General features: G+C 56.5%; 1 protein-coding gene across 3 annotated transcripts in view; it reads left to right on the forward strand.

Annotated features, from left to right (window-relative positions):
• Ptprn2 (protein tyrosine phosphatase, receptor type N2) overlaps positions 1–21,580 on the forward strand; it is a 553,794-nt gene that overhangs the window by 216,333 nt on the left and 315,881 nt on the right. For 2 of the 3 annotated variants that reach the window (XM_023712770.1, XM_023712772.1), the window contains exons 6-7: positions 4,208–4,568; positions 20,276–20,316. In XM_023712770.1, coding sequence (XP_023568538.1) covers positions 4,208–4,568; positions 20,276–20,316 — 402 coding nt within the window. The remainder of the gene's footprint in view (positions 1–4,207; positions 4,569–20,275; positions 20,317–21,580) is intronic. The other variant, XM_023712771.1, reaches the window with a different exon arrangement.

Here is a 21,580-nt window from a genome sequence, read left to right on the forward strand (position 1 = left end):
TGCTGCTGGTGTTGGAGGGGAGGCTGCTGGTGCTGGTGTTGGAGGGGAGGCTGCTGCTGCTGGTGCTGGTGTTGCAGGGGAGGCTGCTGGTGTTGCTGGTGTTGGTGGGGAGGCTGCTGGTTGTAGTGGAGATCCTGAACACAGAGATGCTACAGTTCTGGTGTTGCTTGTGTTGCCGGTGGGATGCTGCTGATGGTGATTCCTGTTTATAAAATCCTCCTTGGGGTTTTGTACTGACATAGGTGCCTGTTCATATATTCTCCCTAATACTCATAGCTACTTTTACAGAAAGGGAATGATTGTCCCAGTATTTTTGGCAAGGTACAAGTGAAGCTCAAAGTAGGTAAGTAAGGGGCTCAGGACTGTACAAGTTGCCCAGAGCTGTGCTAGCAAGCCTGCTTCCACGCGAGCCTGCTTTCTCGTTATTCCTTTTCATGGACGGGCAGGTGGGTCCTACTCCTTGTGTAGAGATGGCTTGGGAGAAGGAGGTGCTCTGGAGGAAGTCTTCCAGCTCCTCCCAGCCCTCAGCAGCAGGGCCCGCCCTGGGCCTGACTCGGCTCTCTGGGGCGCTGCGAGGTCCTCAGAGGCCAGACATGTCCTTGCGTCTAGGTTGCTAATTTTTGGGCTTGGGCAGCTTCAGTGTTACGGTTTATCTAACATTATCTCAGGAAACCCAACAAGATAGTTACACAGGAACTTAAAACACCCGCAAAATAGAGGCCATGAAAATAAGTTGCCTAATTTTAAACTCAGAACTAGAGCAGGAGTAAAACCGTGGTGGGCGGCTCCTCCTGGGTGCTCCCTGCACCCTGGCTGGTCTGGCCTCATGAGGAGGGACGAAAGCAGGGCAGCAACTCCGTGGCAGCGCCATGGTCATCCTCACCCAGAACGGGCTCCGGGTGGTCACCTCAGAGCTGCAGTGTGCTGGCCGCTGGGAGCCTGCTGCCCTCCCATTCCAGACCTGGGCCACAGAAGGGCAAGGCCCTCAGAGGGCCCTCATGGCCTCACCGGGGCGGATGTCACGCCTTGAGGGTGCACAGTGCTTGTGCCCCTCCTGGAGGCCCGGGCGGAGGGGGACAGCAGTGTTTTCCGTTACTTCTGCTGTCCCTGTTGTTGGTGCTGCCTAGTGATATTTCTTTTCTCCTCTTCACCTTAATTTGATTGAGAACACAAACAAACCAACAGCAGATTGCTCACCCCGGCCTGCCGCACAGCGGCTGTGATCTCGTGACGCTCGAGCTGAGCCTGGCATGGCCTCTGCCTGGAGCTGTCCATCTTGACTTTAATTAGAGCTCTGCGAGTGGAGGCTTCCTCCTAAGGCTGCATCCTCGCAGAGAGAAGGGAGACACCACGGCACATTAATGAGGCGCTTGGATGAGAATCCCTCGCTGCCAGCGCAGTGACCTGGCCAGGTGCTCAGAGGCAGCCTTGCGGAAGGGAGCGCAGTCCGCCGCGACTGACGCCCACACCCAATTTGCTGGAATTGCTGCAGGGCTGTTTGTTGGGGCAGCAGGCTGCGGCGGCTTTCTGTCTGTCTCTGTCTCTCTCGGCTTGCTTTCTCTTTTCCTAAGAAAGAACAGTTGACTTTAGTCCTCAGACAAAATTAAACAGTTCGGATGATAGCTGGAGTCACACCATTTTAAAGTGACTGTAGAAAACCTTAGAGACGACGTCCAAACTCTTGCTTGATGGAAGAAGCAAGGCACAGAGGGCGAAGTGATTTGCCTGAGTGCACGTGGCGGGCTGACACGGCCCCTTCAGCCAACCTGCCAGGCTCCCACGCCTGCACACAAGTTTCTCCCGGCGAACAGCTGGCCTCGGAGCATGAGCGCCTGCCCTAAAGCCCACCACAGCTGCAGCCTCGCCTGCCTCAAGGAAGCACGCACCAGCCCAGGCAGACTGGAAGCTGTGCAGCCCGAGGCCCCTCCACCATTGAGGCGCTGGTGCACTTCCAGGACAGCCTTCACCTTGTGAAGGCCCTTGTATGGTTTGTGTCTAGTTGTCCCGCAAAGCCTCATGTAAGTTATGGGACAGACGCCGCTGGAGGAGCAGAGAGTGGCTTGAGGGGCGGAGCCAGGGGTCCAGGGTGGGGCCCAGGGGCGGGGCCAGAGGACAAGGGCGGGCCTGAGGGGCGGGGCCAAAGGAGCAGAGCAGGGCCCAGGGGTGGAGCCAGAGGCCCAGGGGTGGGGCCAGAGAGCAAGGGTGGGCCCGAGGGGTGGGGCCAGAGGACAAGGGCAGGCCTGAGGGGCGGGGCCAGAGGCCCAGGGTGGGGCCCAGGGGTGGGGCCAGAGGACCAGGATGGGCCCGAGGGGCGGGGCCAAAGGAGCAGAGCGGGGGGGGCAGGGGCGGGGCCAGAGGGCAAGGGCGGGCCTGAGGGGCGGGGCCAAAGGAGCAGAGCAGGGCCCAGGGGCGGGGCCAGAGGGCAAGGGTGGGCCCGAGGGGCGGGGCCAGAGGACAAGGGCAGGCCTGGGGCGGGGCCAGAGGCCCAGGGCGGGGCCCAGGGGCGGGGCCAGAGGGCAAGGGTGGCCCTGAGGGGTGGAGCCAGAGGGCAAGGGTGGCCCTGAGGGGTGGGGCCAAAGGAGCTGAGTGGAGAGGGTCCAGCGGCGGTGCCTAAGGACAAGGGCGGGGCCAAGGGGCAGGACCAGATGACAAGGTCGGGCCCAAGGGGTGGGGCCAGCCAGGGTGGGGCCCGAGGGGCGGAGCCTGAGGGGCGGGGCCTGAGGACAAGGACGGGGTCAGAGGCCCAGGGCGGGTCAGAGGGGCGGGGCCAGCGAGGCGTGAACCGTTGCACTGGCAGCCTGCGCTTTCTTAGAGGTGTGGGAAGGGTCGTCCTGGACACGGCAGCGTCCCAGCCTCTCCTCCAGTGTCTTGAACCCTCCAGTGACTGTGAGCTAAATAAACCTTTCCTTACCTCACTTTGAGTGTCGGGTATTTGTCCCACCAACAAGAGAAGAGTGACTGAGACAGCCCTGAAGTTGAAACCCCTGTGTCTGAGAGACCTGGATGGAATCGTGGTCAAGGCCAACGCTGAGGCACCTACCATGTGCACCACTGCGTGGGGCAGGAGGACGGCCACCAGGCTTTGGGTGGTCTGTCAGTGGACACAGAGCATAAGGAGGGCATGCCCTTTGGGGACCACACTAGCTGAGGAGGAGAAAGTGCAGACAGGATCCGGGAGAGACTGTGTTGGGCCGGCATTGACTGGAAAGCGGAATTGCAGATGTTCGCTGAACGAGAGTCCCCAACACCCCCCTTTGTACAGCACTGCTGCCCGACATGTGGGACCCTGTGATGTTTCAGGGTGAATGACAGAGCTCCCTGGTGAAGACCTGCAGACGTCGTTTCCAGGGTCCTGTGCTGGGAGCGACCACACAAGTGGAGGGTTGGAGCAGGCATTTCTCCAGAGAAGACACAAGTGGCCAGCCATCAGCGCAGGACAGGGTGCATCTCAGCAGGTCCTCTGCAGGAGCCCTTCCTGGCCATGAGGCTGCAAGGGTGTGGAGGAGCCTGTGTCCTTTGTACCTTATTGGTGGGGCTGAAAATGGTGGGGCCGTGCTGGAAAATGTTCTGTAGAATTTTAATGCAGTTATCAACTGACCTAGCTATTCTACGTCTAGGTAGAAGCCCAAGAGATTGAAGACATGTGTACCCCAAAACTGGTTCACAGATGTTTGTGGCAGCATTATTCAAAGTAGTTCCAAACTAGAGGCAATTCAAAGGTCCACCAACTGATAAGTAGGCAGGATTAATGTCTACACACCGGGCCTTGGGAGGAAGACACACCCTGACGCATCTGCAGGGTGTGCACCAGAGAACGTGCTGGGAGAAGCCAGACACAGAAAGCTGCTGGAAGATTCTGGAACCTGATATATCCATGGACAGGCACATCCATGGAGACAAGAATCAAGCATGGCTTCCTAGGCCACAGTGGGAAGGGGGAATGTGGAAGGGGAGTGAGGTGGTCGGTGGGATGCTCACAGGATTCTGTGAGTGAGGCAAACCACTGACGGGCATGTGATCTCTATCAGTAGAGCTATTCCTCAGATCAGCACAGCAGGGGTTTGGCTGGTCCCACAGAGGCCGTGGGCACAGGGCTCAATGACACCTGCTGCTGTCCAGGGCCTTCAACACCAAGCACAGCTCCATCTCATGGGCGTGCCATGGTGGTGACTGGTGGTGATCCGGCTGTCACTATTGTGTTCTGCAGGAGGAGGCACCCTTCCCTGAGAATATTTTGGCCTACATGACGCGTGCATCTTCCCTGACCTACCCTCCCACGAGCCAGATCCAGTACCCTGAAGCCTTCCCGCTGCAGACCCTCAGCCGACTCCAGCCAGATGAGCTCAGCCCAAAGGAGGACAGCAGTGTGGACAGACAGCACCTGATGGCAGCCCTGGGCACCTACACAGCTCGGAGGCCTTCCGTTCCGGCCAGAGAGGGTGGCCCAGGCCCGCGGCACATTCTGCACAGCCCCTCAAGAGTGCCACGGCCCCTCTCTGTGCTGGCAGCCCCCCAGAAGTGGCTTTTGCCTCTGGAAGCCCTCCAGGAGCCTCTGGCCACAGGTGATGGTGAGTTGGCCCCCCACCTTGTGTCCTGGTATCTGGTGGGCTGGCCGCCTTTCTCACCATGCTGGACACTCATCTTGCATGGAAGCAGTGTGTGGTGGGAAGGCCACCATGCAGGGAGGGACCCTTGGTCCTCTGGACCTCTGTGTGGGTGACAGGCAAGTGGGGGTCTCGATCCACTGGCTGCAGAGGCTGCTAGAGAAGAGGTGCATGCTCTTTCACAGATGTCATGGATGCATGTTTTAAACATTCAATGATGATTTTAATATTTCAAATTATCACTTCAACATGTAATCAGTGGGCTGGAGAGATAGCTCAGTGGAATAAGTGCTTCCCTGGCAAGCGCAAGGGCCTGAGTTCAATCCCCGGTTCCACCAAAAAACCCAATGTAATCAACACTTAAAATCACTGTACATTACTTCTCATGCTTAGAAAGGCAGGAAGTATTTTACACACATATCACATTGTACCCTGGTTCAGACTGGCCAAGTCTCAAGCACTCCAGAGCCAGCTGTGGCTAACAGCTCCTATATCAGACAGAGCTGCACTAGACAGTAGCTCAAAATAGGAAGCTAATGTTTAAAAAGACTTCAGTTTTTTATTGTTAGTGCTTGTTGATTTCCTTACACGTTTGGGCTCAGTGGGCGTGGTGCATTTGGTCATATCCACCCCTCTTTCCCTGTCCCTTCTTCGCTTCTTCTTTCTGGCAGCACCCCCCTCCCCCCCCCCGACCTTCCACATCATTTGTTTATGGTTCTTCGCATCTAGGAGAACATGAGCTATCTTTTTTTCTGAGCCTGGAGTTTTTCCTTTAACATGACGACATCCAGTTCCATCCATTCTCAAGTTATACGATAAGGTTCTTTCTGGCCAAATAATACTCTACACCATAAGCATATCACACTTTCCTCCTGCATTTGTCTCAGTGTGGGCACCGAGGCTGGCCACATGCCGTGGCTGCTGTGAGATGTGCTGCAGCGAGCGTGGGCAAGCAGAGGCCCCTCCCTCCACTCCTGGTGGCGAGCATGGCCCGCGAGCTGCAGCTGACGCGCAGAGCCAAGTCGCCCCAGCAGCCGAGTGTCGGTGGCAGTTGCTTTTTCTAAAGCCTCAGTATTCAAGTTTAATTGCACTGTTGGCACTTTGTAAAAATTATGTGAGCTCGAGGTCCCGCTTCGGGCGCCCGGTCTCCCAAAGCTTTGCCGTCGCTGCTCCATGCACACTGACTTTAACTTCTTTGAGTGCAGCCAAGGAGTGTTGAGCTGAACTCCACAGCAGCTCTGCTCTTAGGGGTGTTTTTAGAACCACAGGCTCTACAGGGCCTGCTAATTCACACTGTCCCCAGCAAGAGAGAGAAGTTTCTTCTCTTCCCCCTTTTTGCTAGCATTTATTATTATTGTTACTGTACTCGGATCAACCTCAGGACCTTGTGCTTGCCAGGCAGGCACCTATGCCACTGCGCTGTCTCCTGGCCCCTATCATTTTTTAAATAATCTGTGATGGCAGCCATTTGACTCAGGTGAGATGCAATCTCAGAATACTTTTTATTTGCACTTCCTTCCATGATGCTAAAGATGTTATACATTTTAAAATACATTTATTGGCCATTTGTGCTTCTGAAAAAAAAACCTATTCAGTTAGTTTGCCCACCTCTTGACTGGGCCATTCGATTGTTTTTGTTGTTCCTTCTTGTGTGTGCTCTTTATATATACTTCAGATGCTAATCTGGTGGAAAAGGAGCTGGCAAAGGTTTTCTCCCATTCTATGGGGCTTTTCCACTTTGTTAGTCATTTCCTTTATTGTGCAGAAAATCTAATTTGACACCGTCCGTTTGCTGATTCTCGCGATCATTTCCTGTGCTGTTGGAGTCCTATTTCTGCCTGTGCTATGGTTTCTTTTTTTGCGGAACCGGGGATTGAACTCAGGTCCTTGCACTTGCCAGGGAAGCGCTTATTCCTGAGCCATCTCCCTGGCCCCACTGTGCTATGGCTTCAAGTGTTTCCCCTCTGTTTTCCTCTAGCAGCATCAAGGTTTCGGGTCTTTGCCGTATTTTGAGTTGAGTTTTCGCAGAGCTGGAGGTAGGGATGTAGTCTGACCTCCTACGGGAGAGGCTGCAGCACGGAAAGCTTCCTCCCAGGCCAGGCTGGCCCAGCGGAGCCTCTGCCTTGTGGAGACTTGGGTAGGAGCAACCCCGGCACCCCTGGCTGAGCTTGCAGCTGTCCCTGGTCGTGGGGTCATTGGCCCTCAAGCTGCAGCAATCATGGTGAACATAGTTCAGATTGTGTGTGACCACCGAGTACATACACTTGTCCCTGTGGGGTTTCTTTGGATGTTGTCTGGACAGAAAGAATGATGAAAAGCTAACTGCCTTCCGGAACAAGAGTATAGTATATAAAAGGGAATTGAAGCCTAATAAAAAAGTTACTTGGAAATAAAGACTGGCTAAATTACAGAATATTCATGTTTTAAAATGTAGGAAAAAATAAAAAGATGTTTGTTATTTAATTATACAAAAACCAAAAAACACCAGCGTCCCTGACTTCGCTGCCTCGCGCAGCCCAGCCCCTGGCCTCCACGTTCCCACAGCCACTGGCTTAGTCCCAGGAGAGTGCAGCCGGCCCTCGGCACCATCCGCAGTGCAGCGGTGTGGCCCACAGGCCCCATGCAACTGCACCCTCACTGCGCCCGTCACAGGTCGGGTGCTCCCTGTGCTGCCCTCCGCTGCGCGTGACCTGGCTTTCCATGCAGTCCCTTTCCTCAGCCTGGCCTGACCTGACACGACGAGGCTCTGCGAACACAGGTGCAGCCTGCTGCCGGCCGGTGACAGCTCTTGGATGCACTGGCCGAGGCTCACCTCGGCGCGGGGCGCTGCTGTGCTCCCTGAGAGAAGCCTCCTCAGTTGCTGCGAGCACCGTGTTTTCTGCCCCTTGCTGCGTGGCAGCTGTGCGTCTCTTACTCTCTGTGAGCACAGCTGTCGGCAGCAGTGCCTAACTGGAAGGAACGTGGAGTGGCAGTTACAGGGGAGTGTCCATGGCCGTCACTCACACCGTCTTGGGCTTCTCCATGCGGAGGTGTCTGAGCAGGCAGGACTGCCTGCGCGGGCCCCACTGCTCCTGGGCATGGCGTCTGGGAGGACATTCTCCTGTTTGAAGCCTGGCTGCCCTCTCTGACTCCGCCGCCTCTGCACCGCCCTTATTACTAGGCTCTGGCAGAGAGCCGCTCCCTGCCCATGTGGCCGTGGCCTCATCCCGCACACCATCCCAGCGCCCCGCATGGCCTCCTACTTGGCCGTGCTGCACAGGAGAGCCCCCACTCCTGCTGCCTTCTGAGTGCCCCCAGAGCATTGGTGGTGCCCCACAGGCTCCTCTGGTCCTCTTTCCTGTGGCCACATCCGTCCTCGGCCATCTGCTTCTCCCTGAGCCTCCTCTGTCTCCTGCCCTGTCTTGCAGGGTGAAACACATCCCCCTGTTGGTGACCTCTGTCCTAGCTCAAGGAGACAGGAGGAGAGCAGCACCACTGTCTCTGCTGAGGGACTGAGCCCAGCTGGAGACCCCTGGGGAGCAGAGTGTGGTGCACAGTGCTGAGCTCCTGAGCTCCTGCCACTGTCCCTGGAGGCTCCCACCTCTGAGCTCCCAGGCACCAGCCATGCAGGTCTTTGGAGCTCGCTCCAGAATGAACCCTGTCCCTTGGTTTGTGTGATCGCTGGCCGTACTGGTGGCCCTTTCACCTTGCTGTCCTCGTATCTGCGCTGCGGAATGTCACAGCCTTGTGCAAAGCGTCAGGCACAGGGTGAGTGTGTCTTCAAAGCAAATTCAGTCATCAAATTCCTTTGCTGTCAGTGTCTCAGTACTGCTGAGAGATAAGACTCTGCAAACCGAGCCACACAGCTGTGTGGCTGCAAAGATGAGTCACAATGGTGGCATAGCCCTGGGAGCATTCAGCGCTTGTGCGTCCCCCTTCCCCGAGCCCCCAGAGCTGGCTGGAATAGGGGTGCAGACGCTCAGTGCTGCAGGGCAGCTCTGGGCCTCCTTTGCTCCCACTGAAGACTTTTTCCAGAAGCCAGCTCACTTATCTCTAGGGGCCTCTCATCGGGCTTGTGGAGTGGCATCGCGGAGGCGTGACACATGCTCCTCTGCCCTGTTTCCTGTGAAGGAAGAGCAGGGCGCTCAGCATTTGGCCAGAGGGCCACAGGCGCGTTGGGGAGGAAGGTGTGTGGTGCCCTCTGCGCCTCCGCTCGCTGGCAGCCGTGGGTCCCACGGTCTGCCTGGCAGAGTCGTGCTGCACAAGGCACACACTGCTCTGCGAAGCCTGCCTGACCCCAGCGGGAGGAGCTCCGCCCCGAGGTCCGGTGTCCTGCTGAGGACAGCTGTCCTGTGCCGCTGTGTGACTGATGAGTGGCTTCCTCCCCGAGCCGTGGCCTCCACGAGGGCAGCGAGTGAGCCATGCCTCCTCCCCACGCGTGCGCCAGGCCCATGTGCTAGCGCTGCGCTTCCCCCAGGCTCCTGGCGTTCTCTGCCACCCCGAGGGGTGGCTTTGTTGTCAGTCTCTCTCCCACAGCCTCGCTTCCCAGAGGAAGAAACAAGCCTGGAGGTTAATGTAGTGACTCGACTGAAACTTCGTATCCCCGGAGCGCAGCCTGGCCCACTCCCTGTGGCGCAGATTTGCACAGCTTGCATCTCGGCCGTGGCCATCAGTCCTGCGCCTCAGCGTTTGAAGTGGCCGCTCAGCTCCAGCACCACGCTTTCTCGGCTCGCTCTCCCAGTGCTCTGTGGTTTGCTGAGCCTTCGTGGGCAGTGGGAAGCGTGAGGCCAGTCTGTGCTGACCCTGCAGCCGATGCTGAGATGCCCCAGGTGTCTGAGAGCCCTGAGCTGCTCTGTGGGCGGCAGACTGCGGCTGCAGCATCCGTCCAGGTGGGGTGACGGTCTGCCTCCTACGAGGAGGGAAGCTTCTTCGGCTTCGGGTTTGTGTTTCCGTGACAGCCAGCCTCGATGCAGCTGGCCCTGAGCAGCTGCAGACACCAGGCCGACGTGGCTCATTGTCCACTGGGTGCACGGGCAGCAGCATTGGGCAGTGGTGACTCCGGTGAAAGGCTCAGGTGGCGTGAAGGAGCCACGAGACAATCGCTGGGAGGGCGGGGCCCTTGCAGCCCTCTGCCAAGCCCAGCGTCACCTAGAGGGTGACGAGGAGGTGGGGCACACGTCCAGACAAGCGTTGCATGTCCTCGCAGATTTGTGAGGGTGGGTGGCCCCAGGGAACTGGATGTCCTCGAGGCCCTGAGGGGCCCATCTGCCGAGTGAGAGTCTGGGTCCCATGACGACACCCAAGGCGGGGCAGCCCTGCAGCGCTGTGGAGTCCCCAGACAGTGGGGAGGGAGCCCACCCACAGCCCTCCCTGGCTCGTGGCAGACACAAGAGGGTACTGACCCGGCATCACTGGCAGAGGATCATTTGGCAAAATGAAAACAGAGCCTTGCCCATCCTTATTCATTATTTACCACCCTCTTCCTTTCCAAAAGCCTTCACGCATGACTTGGAGCCAGCAGAGCCGTATGGGATGGGTGGCAGGAAGGCTGGCAGGCAAGCTGTGTGGGCATGGAGAGGGGCTCTGCCGGGCTCTCACCTCCCGGGCACATGCGTGTGCAGCAGGCCAGGGAAGCTGCTTTAGGACCAGCCTGTGCGGGTGTCGGCTCTTGTGCAAGATGCCCGGCTGCCCCTTGGCCAGCCGTGGAAACTGATCAGTGGCCACAGTGTGACCGGCAGTGGCATGGGAGAGGCATGTCACCTCTTCTCACAGCCCTGCGTGTAGCGTTTAGGTCCGGAGCTGCTGACCCCTGCAGCCCTGGCCTGGAGCACCTGCAGGTCATGCACACAGCCCCTGCCTCTGTGCTTCTCACATCTCTCTTCTCCTTGAATGAAAACTCAGGCCAGTAGCGTGAACGCTTAATAACGTTTCCATATCCCCTTTACATTTGTGAAATTGCACAACATACACAAAACTGTATTTACTATGCTAACTTAAACAAGATTTTTTTCTTTTAACAGTACTAGGGATTAAGCCCAAGACCTTTGCGCTGAGCTACATCCCAGCCATTTCCATTTTGTGACAGGGTCTTGCTAGATCATTAAGTTGCCTGGACTGTCCTCAAACTTTCCACCCTCCCGCTTCAGCCTCCCAGCATGCACACAGCCCCTGCCTCTCTGTACTACAGGTGTGCACACCCTGGCTCAGCTGGCCGTGCAAGGGCACACATCGGTGGCACTGTGTGCCTTCCTTTTTTGTGCACTCCTGCAAGACCTTCCCTGGGCCAGACTCTGCCCCTTGGAGCCTGCGGAGCTGTTCCTGCCTGTTGGTGCTGATGGTGGGACTGCAGCCTGCAGGCCCTCAGAGCAGAGGCACCCCTCCTGCCTCACAAGGCACTGTGCCCAGCCTTGCTTCTCCAGGTGACAGTACTGAGTAGAACTTGCGTCTATTAGGCTGAGGGTCAGGGGCACCCACAGGCAGCGTGTCCAGCCGCCCACACCTCATCTTCTACCCTCTCACATTCTGGGTTGGCTCCTGGAATGCAGGACAAGTATATGCCTGCCATGCAGGCCTCACATGTCCCCTTCATGTCCTGTGCACACTGTCCCTCTAGCCCCAGCATTCCGGCCTGGCATTGACCAGTGCAGGCCTAGCTGGCTTCCCTGTCCTGAGCCGGGTAACATTTGAGCAGGCAAGTGTGAAGCTAAGTGAAGCACTTTAGAAAGTGATTTGAGGCTCAGGAGTAGCTTGGTGTTGGAGCACTTGCCTGGCAGCGTGAAGCCTAGAATCAATCCCCAGCTCAGAAAAGATGGAGGGAGAGAAGGAGAAAGGGACGGGGGGAAGAGTTTACCTCCATTCTGCACAACCCACTGTAGTTACTCAGGCAATGCTCCTCTTCTCTGCCTTGCTGTTGCATGGAGCTGAAAATTAGGGTGAACACAGAGCCCCGTGAGTGTGAGCACACACAGCTTAGCCGAGCAACAGGTGCCCACAACCTGGGCTGTTAGACTTCACCGGGAGGGATTTACGCCACATAGCCCTGCACATCGGGGGGAGAACACATTTTGTCATCATTGTTTCCAGTGACAATATTAAGAGTTTCTCTCTCTCTCTCTCTCTCTCTCTCTCTCTCTCTCTCTCTCTCTCTCTCTCTCTGGTGGAACTGGGGATTGAACTCAGACCCTTGCACTTGCCAGGCAAGCACTTATTCTATCTCCCCAACCCCTCCAGTGAGAATAGACAAGCTGACATAATTATAGCCATGTCTGGCTAGAGGCCCAAAGCAGTGAAGTAATAAGCTCTTATGGAGTCTATCTGAACCCTTTGCAAGTATCCAAGGACTGGCCTCCAGCAGTTACGCTGTGTGCTCTCTAAACAAAAGGGACACAGTCTGTACCTCACAACAATGGTGATGATGGTAGCAATGAGTGTAATGATGGTGGTTGTGATGGTGGTGAAGATGGTGAAGTTGTTGTTGGTCTTGGTGGTGGTGGTGGTGGTGTGGTAGTGGTGGTGGTAGTGATGGTGGTGGTGGTGGTGGTCTTGGTGGTGGTGGTGGTGGTCTTGGTGGTGGTGGTGGTGATGGTGGTGGTGGTCTTGGTGGTGGTGAAGGTGATGGTGATGATGATGGTAGAGGTGGTATGATGGTAGTGGTGGTGATGGTGGTAATGGTAATGGTGAAGGTGGTAATGGTGATGGTGGTGGTGGTGATGATGGTGGTGATGTTTATGATGGTGGTGGAAGTGATGATGGTGGTGGTGATTTTGGTGGGGATGGTGGTGGCGGTGGTGAAGGTGGTAATGATGAGTGGTGATAATGCTGAGTGCAGTAATAAGGGACAGGAGACAGTGAGGATGGTGACGACAAGAGGTGTCCAGGCATGGCTGTGTCCTGTCCTATATATACACTAGTGAAGCCGTTCAGGAGCGAAAGCTGCTGTGCGTGGCTCACAGTTGGTGAGTACAGCTCTGTAACGGGCTCTCTGCGTGCCATTGTGCATCTGTGAGAGCTCGTAGCACTTGACTAGGGAAACCCACAGAGAGCCAGGATTTCAGAGGGTTAGATCTGTGGTGGGAATGTGTGCAGAGTCATTGAGACTTGCTCTCCTCGCTAGCTGTACATAGCTGAGGTCCTGACATCGCGTGTAATTGCCCTACCAGAGCCCACTTGAAGCATCAAAAGCTATTTAAAATGTCATTGTTGGCTGGCTAGACCTCAGAATTATACAGCCCGTGGATGAACAAAAGAACAGTCGCTGTGGTGCTCGTGGCTTCCGACTGCTGCCGGGCCTGACCCTTCTGTGCACCGGCATGGCCGGACTTTTGGTCTCTCCTCATTCAGTTCCTCCTCGTGTGACTGACAGCGGTGCCTTTGAGGTGGCTTAGTGCAGTGCTGAGGTGCGTGACTGGGGCTTGTGGGTATGTCCTCTGTGGCGCATGCCCCCTCCCTTAGCAGCTGTTCACCAATGATAACCTGAGGCTGCTTCGACAGGTGACAGGAGGTGACTGCAGGGCTGTGTTTTACTGTGCATCTTGCAATAAGCTGGACATGTCTTCTCATCATAGTCAGAGCCCCTCCAAGTGTGGTCTCCCCTCTGACCTCTGTCTTTGGAGAAGGAAGTGCCCCTTTGCATGGCACATGTGCATGCCCTCAGGACCGTGGGCCTTTGTCCTTTGCCCTCCATCTGATGGGAGGTTGATGAAGACAGGTCCTGGAGAGCTGTGTGCTGAATACGGGAGGGAGCAGTTCCCAGCTGCGAGTGTTGGACAAACTGTTGGGACAGGGCCCTTTAGGTCAATGGCTCTGAGTGCTGGCCATGTGGAAGGTGACCTATCTACTGCATTTCACTCCTCACTGATCATCCGTGTGAAAATGGCTCACTCCACTTGATGCAGATGCGATCCTAGATGGGAGGAGGCTGGACAGGCTGCCTTGGACCTCTGGGACTGTAGCGACAGGATGGAGCATGAACCCAGGCCTGGCTCTGGACACACTGGGTTTCCATGGTGATCCTTTCTCTGGGAGACCACCAGCTGTGTCTGCTGTGGGCTTGTAGGGTTTCCAGTCTGACTGGGCTGTGCAAGTGCCCTATGTTAGTCCCACAATGTGGAACGTGGCAGAGTGGCAGAGTGGGTGCTTTGGGTTGCTGTGCATGTCCCAGCCTGGCCTGACTTCCCGCCCTGGGCCTTCCTCCTCCCACCAAGCAGCATGGCCGTCCGGCCCCGTCCACCTAGTTTTCCGGCCTTTCTGCACGCTGGCCTGCTGCTGTTGGCATCAGATCAAGTGGCAGGGGCTGTATCGTTGGGCCCCTCAGGATTGACACCGGCAAATCAAGAATGATTCCAGAAACCCAGAGCCCTTGCCCAGCTAACCAGAGCACTCAGACAGAGTACAGTTGCTTGCTGGCTGGATTTTCTGGTTGTTGGCATCTACCCAATCATGTTTTTATTTTCAACGCTCACCATAAAGATTTCGATCCACTTCCCTCCCTGGAAAGTGCCTCGGGAGCCCACGGCGGGCCTCCCACCGGGACTCGGAAGCCCCAGGCCTGTGGGAGCAGTGCTGTCCTCAGCGGGCCTCTGCTCCCTGGAGCCTGGCCACAGCAGCCTCTTCTCTCAGAGTGGTGATTTCTCATCTTAGGTGTGGATCACGTAAATTCACGAGGCTTAATGTGAACCAAACATTGTTTTGCTTACTTTTATTCTATCTCTCTTTTTCACAATTTATTAATTTTCCTTTTAAGACAGATTCTTGACACTTTTTGCTCAGTATTCCAAAATTACATGTAAGAGTTTTTTCAGGGCTGGCCAGACAGCTCAGTGGACTAAAGCACCTGCTTAGGCAGGGCGCAGCAGCCAGGCTTCAATCCCCAGCGTGCTGTGCTGTCCCCACCCCTGGAGCATGCTGAGATGGCCATTAAGACTGGGCATGGTGTGCACCTATAATCCCAGTGCTTGGGAGGCTGAAAGCAGGAGAATCACTACGAGTCTGATCTATGTAGTGAGACCCTATAGACCCTCTAGACCCTGTACTAAATGCATAAAAAAAGAGTTTTTTCAAAAGATGTAATTATGTTTATCTCTTTAAAATCATTCAATTAAATGGGTCACTTTTAGAAATTAAAAATAAATAAGAATGGTTTATACTTTTTGAAAAGTAACACTTTATGGATTTTATATTGTAAAGGTTTACAGTGAAAAGACATCATATTTATGTTAAATTTAATTGTTGATTTTGGGAGTAAAATACAGGGAGCAGTTTACAAATAAATTATATCAGCTTGGAGGCTGTTTAGTTGAAATTCAGGAAAGAAACTTCCTTTATAAATACTTTCGTAAGAGGCAGTCCGCCAATGTGACAACACAAATGCTCGTGTTTTAGGAGAATAGACTGGAGCTGCTCTCACTCCACTTTCTGGTGCATGCGGAGAGCCGGCCTAGTTCAAGTCTGCTAGTGTTTTCCAGTGACTGGGACTCTGGGCCTACAACATTTGGGGGGGGGTGTGCACACATGCCTTTTAACAATATTTTGATTCCACAGAAAAGTTTGCCTTTCATTTGCTATCATTTCTTATAATAAAATCTCCTGGGCTCTAAACACAATGTTTGCCCAAGACAAGTTGTTGAAATGGATGGACGGATGGGACAGATGGATGGATGGACAGATGGATGGATGGGCAGATACATGCATGGTTATCTTGTTAGATGATTGGATGGGTGGGTGGTTAGTGGACAATGGATGGATACATAGATAGATAGATAGATAAATGATGGAAGATGGGTGAGTAGATGGATGGATGGATGGATGGATGGATGGATGGATGGATGGATGGATGGTGAGGGATAGATATGTGAATGGGTACACAGACAAATGCATGGGTGGATGGGTGAATATATCAATGGGGGCTGATTGGGTGGATGGAAGGATGAATGGATAGAGGGAAGGGTGGATGGATGGAAGGATGTTTGACTGGATGAGTGTTCGGTGGAGCCTGGGGTCTGACTTTGATAACTAAAATTCAATTTTTTTGGATACGGGTCTATACTTTGGCAAAGAGTTTCATGATACATAATTTTAAATTGGCCACTGAGTTCAGTGGCTCATCTGTTAGTCTGGGCTCCCTGCAGCCAACATCTACCAAAGATTCAGGCATTTGGGTTCCAGAATGGGCTGAGAGGAGGGAAAGGCAAGGGGTCCCATGCAAGCCCTCATGCTGCCTAATCATCGCTATAGTGGTTGTTATTTACAGACCACTTGCTGTGTGTTGGGGACTGGGTAAGTGACAGTCCTGCCTCACCAGTCCTCGTTGTATAGATAAGGAAAGAGGTGCGGGAGTCACACACTATGACACTCAGCTCCACTCCTCCTGGCTAGGACTCGGGCTCAGGCCCACGAGAGGCTCCTGCGCTCACACTGTGGCTCTGTTCCCCTCTGCGGTGTGCATTCATGTTGGGATACAGCCCAGTGCTTTCCCACCAGGAGCCAGGCTGGTCTGCTTCCTGTGTGACGGGTCAGCAAGCTCAGGCGCAGTACACAAGGGAGGACACAATGGCAGTTGGGGCCAGCTCCTTAGCCATAGCTGTGGCAAGAGGGAGAAGGCCCTATGGATCCTTGGATCCTTTGGCCCAGACAGGAGCAGGGCTGCCCACCGGGAGAACTGGCAGCACCCCGTCACTCTGTGCCACAGGTCCAGTGGACCCTGGCCCGTCTGGCTTTCCCTACGAGTGACATCCTCTTTGCTCTCTCTCCCCTTCCTGCCCAGCACAGACCCCGCTGCTCCTCGGCCACCCTTGTTGGCTCTGGGGCTGCTGATGCCAGGCTCCTGCTGTGTCCACAAGCAGGTTTTCTGTGTGACTGAGTGTGCTGTCCCCAGGACACAAGCGACACTGTGACTGGTTCTCTCAGGGATGAGAGAGCAGGAGTGCTATGTGTGGGGGACGAGGAGGGACACAGGGAACACAGTCACTGGGAGTTCTCGTCCTGAAGATGTGCTCAGGGTGGGTGTGTGGCTCTCTGCCCTAGAGCGCAGGGGTAGCAGTCCGCAAGGACCAGCTGTGGTATGCAGGCAGGCAGCAGAGCCGAGGCCACTGGCAGCCACGTTCTCAGAGCAGGGCTCTGTGCCTCTTTCCCTTGGAGTGGCCCCCAGAGTGTCCCCAGAGCTAACAGCCCAGCCACAGCTCCAGGCCTGTCCTCTGATGAGGGCAGAGGGCTTTCAGCCTTTGGACGTCTTGAAGGAAGGCTGCCAGGGCTGTGCTTTACAGTGTCATTTTCCTCCTAGCTTCCTTCCTAGCTGGACTTCATTACTAGTATCTGGGGTTGTTGTTGTTGTTGTTTTTGTTTTGTTTTATAATGTGTTTGGTACAAGGTCTCACTACACAGCTCTGACTCATAGTGATCCTCCTGTTTTCAGCCTCCCCAGGGCTGGAATTACAGGCGTGTACTATCACGCCTGGACTTGGTGGCTGGCTCAGCGTGCCCAGGGACAGGGCCAGCATGGTGTGTGGTGCTGGGGACAGAATCCTAGTCCCTTGCCTGAGCAGGTGCTTAGTCCACAGAGCTCTCTCTCCAGCCCTTCCTTACTAGTCTGAATTGGATATCCCAACACACACATTCAGGCCCACACATCCATATCCACATAGGCAGGCGCAGGCGCGCGCGCGCACACACACACACACACACTGCACACAGAGATACACACAGGCAGACACACATGCACAAACACACCATCCAGGGCTCAGAAATGCCCCTATCCTGGCATCAAGTGCGGATCAGTGAAACCTCGTTTGTTTCGCAAGCAGTCCTAACTTTGAGAACTTCTCCCTTCTCTGCTCAGTCCTTGCCTCCTCAGCCTCCTCGAACCATGTGGCCCAAAAGCAAGCACAGTGGTGCCCCGAACGCACCCTCTGCCCAGAGCTCCGGCGCTGTGATGCCTGCCAGGGCTGGTGCCCACGCCGCCCTCCCCACTTCTGACCTCTAGGGCGGGGCCGGGCCATCCCTGCCCCTTCCCTGGGGCAGAGCCCTCGGAGGCAGGCTTGGCTCCCCTCACCAATCTGCTTTGCTGTGGCTCCAGCCTGGGAGCAGCTCCCATGCCCGCCCCCAGGCCCTGGCTGTCCAGGTGAGGACCGCAGCACCTGCACCCCACATGGTGGGACCAACAGCAGAACCGAGTTCCTGCTGCACATAAGCCAGGCCCGAGTCCCAGTGAGCACTGCGGGCTCCTTCGCACAATGCTGTGCCAAAGCCCTACCTACCCACTGCCAGAGGGACACCCTGGTCTTCCAGGGACGCCCATATACCCACAGTAGGGCCACCCCTGTCCTCAGAACACCCAACCAGCCCCACCACTGAGGGAAGCCCCCAAGGGGCCGCTGACGTGCAGACCTTGTAGGACACCACTTCTGTAGCATCTGACTGTAAAATGACCCATCAGCGACGGCAGGTACATAAGCAGGCAGAAGCTGAGGAAGAGCAGAGAGGTGACCGGAGCCGGGCCACATAGAAATGAGCCCAACAGACAGACAGGCCCACCTCTTCCGGCAAGGCCTGGTGGGGCTGCAGAGAGGGCAGAGGAAGAGGACGACCTTTCCTGCTGGGCAGACACGCCTCTGGAGGTTGCACCTTTCCTTCTCTTCAGAGTGCAGAGTGGAAGCTGGAGCTGCCCGAGCTGGTCATTCCCCATTTCTGAACAAAACACCTAACACCACACTTGGAGGGGCACAGGCTTCTGTGGCTTCTGGATTCTAAGAATGGGATCCAGGTTGGCTGGATCCAAGGCAGAAGTGTCATGGTAGAAGGGCGTGGGGGAGCCCACGTGGTGGCAGCCAGGAAGCAGAGCCTGAGGGCTGGAAAATGCACCCTCCAGGCCGGGTGACTGCCTCCCCAGAGCCGCATGCCTCAGTGAACGCTGCGACCCCTGACTTGGTGGTCCTCCCCACCCTGCTGTGTGCCAGCGAACAACTTCAGCCACACCTTGCCAGGGCGGAGGGTGGAGGGTGCAGGGCTGGGGTCCCAGCGGCAGGCCCCCTCCAGTTCACGGCTCTCTCTGAGGACGGGTGCCTTGGTACGAAGGGCGACTGCTGGAGCCCCCTCAGCTGTGTGAGGGAGGCCGGATCCTCGGCCACCAGGGGCCCCGTCTGTCTGTGCTCCTGAGCAGGCTCCTGCTGAGCTGACCCCGGGGTGTTGGGGGCAAAGGCCGCTGTCCTTGTGCACACTGGCCCAGGCCAGGATGGCATGCACCCCGTGTTTCCATGTGCGCCTGCAATCTGCACTCCAGGCAAGAGGGCCCAGTCTCCAGGGTGGTTCCCCGGAGGCCGCCCTCTGTCCCCCGCCAGGTCCACGTGCTGGCCCTGTCTGGGTGTCTGCTCCCCTGACCCTGGACAGAGCACCCTGCGTTTCATAGCCAGCGTGGCGCTGTGTCGTGACTGACTGCAGCCGGTTCCATGGGAAGTTGCCCGGGGATGTTGGATGGCCTGTCATGCCCCCGTGCCGTGTCCTGCGCCTTCCGTGTCCCTAGAAGCTCTGGTCCAGAGTCTCCTGAAGGGTCTGAGCCGGCAGCAGGCTGGTGTGGAGGAGGGGCTGGCAGGTGGGAGTGCCGCTGCGGGGAGGCCAGGTGAGAGTCAAGCAGGAGGCCAGGCCAGCCCCGCGCAAGGTGTCGAGGGACAGCCACGGGAGCTGCCGGGAGGCCCGGAAGCAGCCCTCCAAGGTTACTGCCCTCCCTGACATCTGCAGTTGGGGTGGTGCGGGGAGGGGGTGAGGCCTCAGCACCTCATGGATGTGGCTCCCAGCCTTACAGGTCTTCGCTGGGAAGAAGGGATTTGTAGTAATGATTTTCATCTGTCTCAACTCTTGCCTTGGAAAGCTTTCCCGATAGACGAAGCCTGCCTGAGCAGTGAGGTTGAAAAGCAGATTGCTCTCGGTGAAGAGTTTCGTCCCTCTATGCTGGGACAGGGATTAGGAGAGCAGGCGAGATGGAAAGGGCTTTGGTTTGGATCCTGCCATGGGCGGATACTGCCAGATTGAATATAAAGCTCCCCTGGCTGTCTGGTTCCCCGAGGTCACCTCCTCCACCACCACTCCATGCAACTGGCGCAACCCGCACTCGATGCAGTGCCCCTGGGGCCTATCAGGTCCCGAGAGCAATGTTCAGTGCCTGCATGTGGCCAGCATGTGGAAGGGGCAGCAAGGCCCTTTGCTGCCTGCAGGACGTGGCTGCCAGGAGTGGGCGTCGTGCCTGGTGGTGGAGGCCCTGGGTACTCATGGCTATTGGTGGCTGAACATGGGCTCCAGCCCGTGCAGTGGGCCACACATTCTGGGGGTTGAGGGTGGAAATTCGCCTAGAGACGCACCAGCTGCAGAGGGGCCACCTGGGGCAGGTGGTGGAGCCTCTTACCTGTGAGGGGGCTGGGTCAGACGCTTCACTGAGCATTTCCCTGAGGGAGCCTGGGTGCGGGCAAGCAGCCTGTCCGTGGGAACCAGCATGAGGACGGCCTTGGCCCTAGGCCCTGGGCAGCATGCCGCACGGCCAGCTTCTGGCCTGCTCAGCTGTTCCCTTCTCTCTCCTGGATTAGAAAATAGTGGTTGGGCTGTGGACAGGAAGGTCCGCTTTGTGGGGGAGACGGGGCCCCGGCTGCCACACCTCTCAGTGAGGCTCTTTCATGCTGACAAGGTCGTGGTGACGCTTCTGTCTGTTACAGGTGCCACAGCATGGGAGGACAACGGCCCAGGCTCCAGTGAGGTAAGGCACTCCGGCACTGGGCTCACTTTCGGCCGTGCTGTAGTCCTCTCATCCAAGGTAGAGCTGTGAAAAGCACGTAGAGGAAAGCCTCCTGGTCCCAAGCCGAGCAGCGTGGACAGAGCTTACAGCCTGTCTGTAGTCCGCACGGGATGAAGGTGCTGTCAGGTTATAAGCACGATGACTACAGAGAACAAGCGCGCCTGTGCTCCCCAGGGCCCTCTGCGCACACGTCACCGTCCTGATGCTGCCCGAGTAGGGGCCTGCCACAGGGCCAGCAGGACGTGGTACAACACCTTCCCGACTTGAGGAGTCCCCCCACCTCCACGGCTCTCGGGGTCTTCCAGGAAGTGCCTCAGAACAGGCGTCATGCGCTGGAGCTCCCGTGGCCCCTCCTCTCCCCTTCAGGGGAACTCCAGCCTGGAGGTTATTTGCCCCTTCCCCTCAGCAGGGAGGACCGTGTCCAGTCCCTGGGCAGTAATTTACAGGCTCTATCCCCATGGGAGTTGGGCTCCAAGGATGAGCAGACAGCTCGGCACACCTCCCTTTTGTCTAAGTATTCTGAAGCAGAGACAGAAGAGGCAGCGAGTCACATGGTGTCTTCAGCCAAAGACACGGTCCTCCCGAACTTCCCAAGCAAAGGTGTTCGGTGAAGGGAGCCCTACAGCAAATCCCATTCTGATTCCGGCTAGTGTAGCCTCAGTGACACAATGTCATGCTCAGGACAACATCTCGCTGATGGCTGTCCTTGCCTCGGGAGGTGTCCCGTTGGTCAGCTGGTACTGCGCCCTGTGAGGACCAGGTGCCGGGAGACGGTGCGGCCTCCCAGCACGCATCCCGGGAGGTGCTGCTCCCTCATGAGCCGCTGCTGCCTCCGCGTCCCCATCTGCGGGTGGGGCAGTGACTGCTCCTAACTGCTAGGTGCACACAGAGGCCCCTGGACTCAGGCACAGCTAGGAGGGCAGCGTCTTTAGGCAGCATGGCAAATGCAGGTCACCACGGGCAGGCGTGGTGCTGTCTTCTGTGTTTCCTGCTTCTGGAGGGTCAGAGGAGCCCGAGTCACACGTGGAGATTCTGGGGAGTTGTCCTGACTACAGAGGAAGGTTCTTCAGGAAGGGGGGGACACGATTAGATGGCCCCTAAACACAGCACCCCAGCCCGCATCAGGACACTGTGACTCCTGGGAGAGCTCGGGGGGGGGGAGAGAAAGGAGGAGAGGAGAAGAGAAGAGAGAGAAGAGAGAGAGGAGACGGAGAGAGAAGAGAGA

The sequence above is a fragment of the Octodon degus genome, unplaced genomic scaffold, assembly GCF_000260255.1.
Source record: "Octodon degus isolate 3935 unplaced genomic scaffold, OctDeg1.0 scaffold00027, whole genome shotgun sequence".
NCBI lineage: Eukaryota > Metazoa > Chordata > Mammalia > Rodentia > Octodontidae > Octodon > Octodon degus.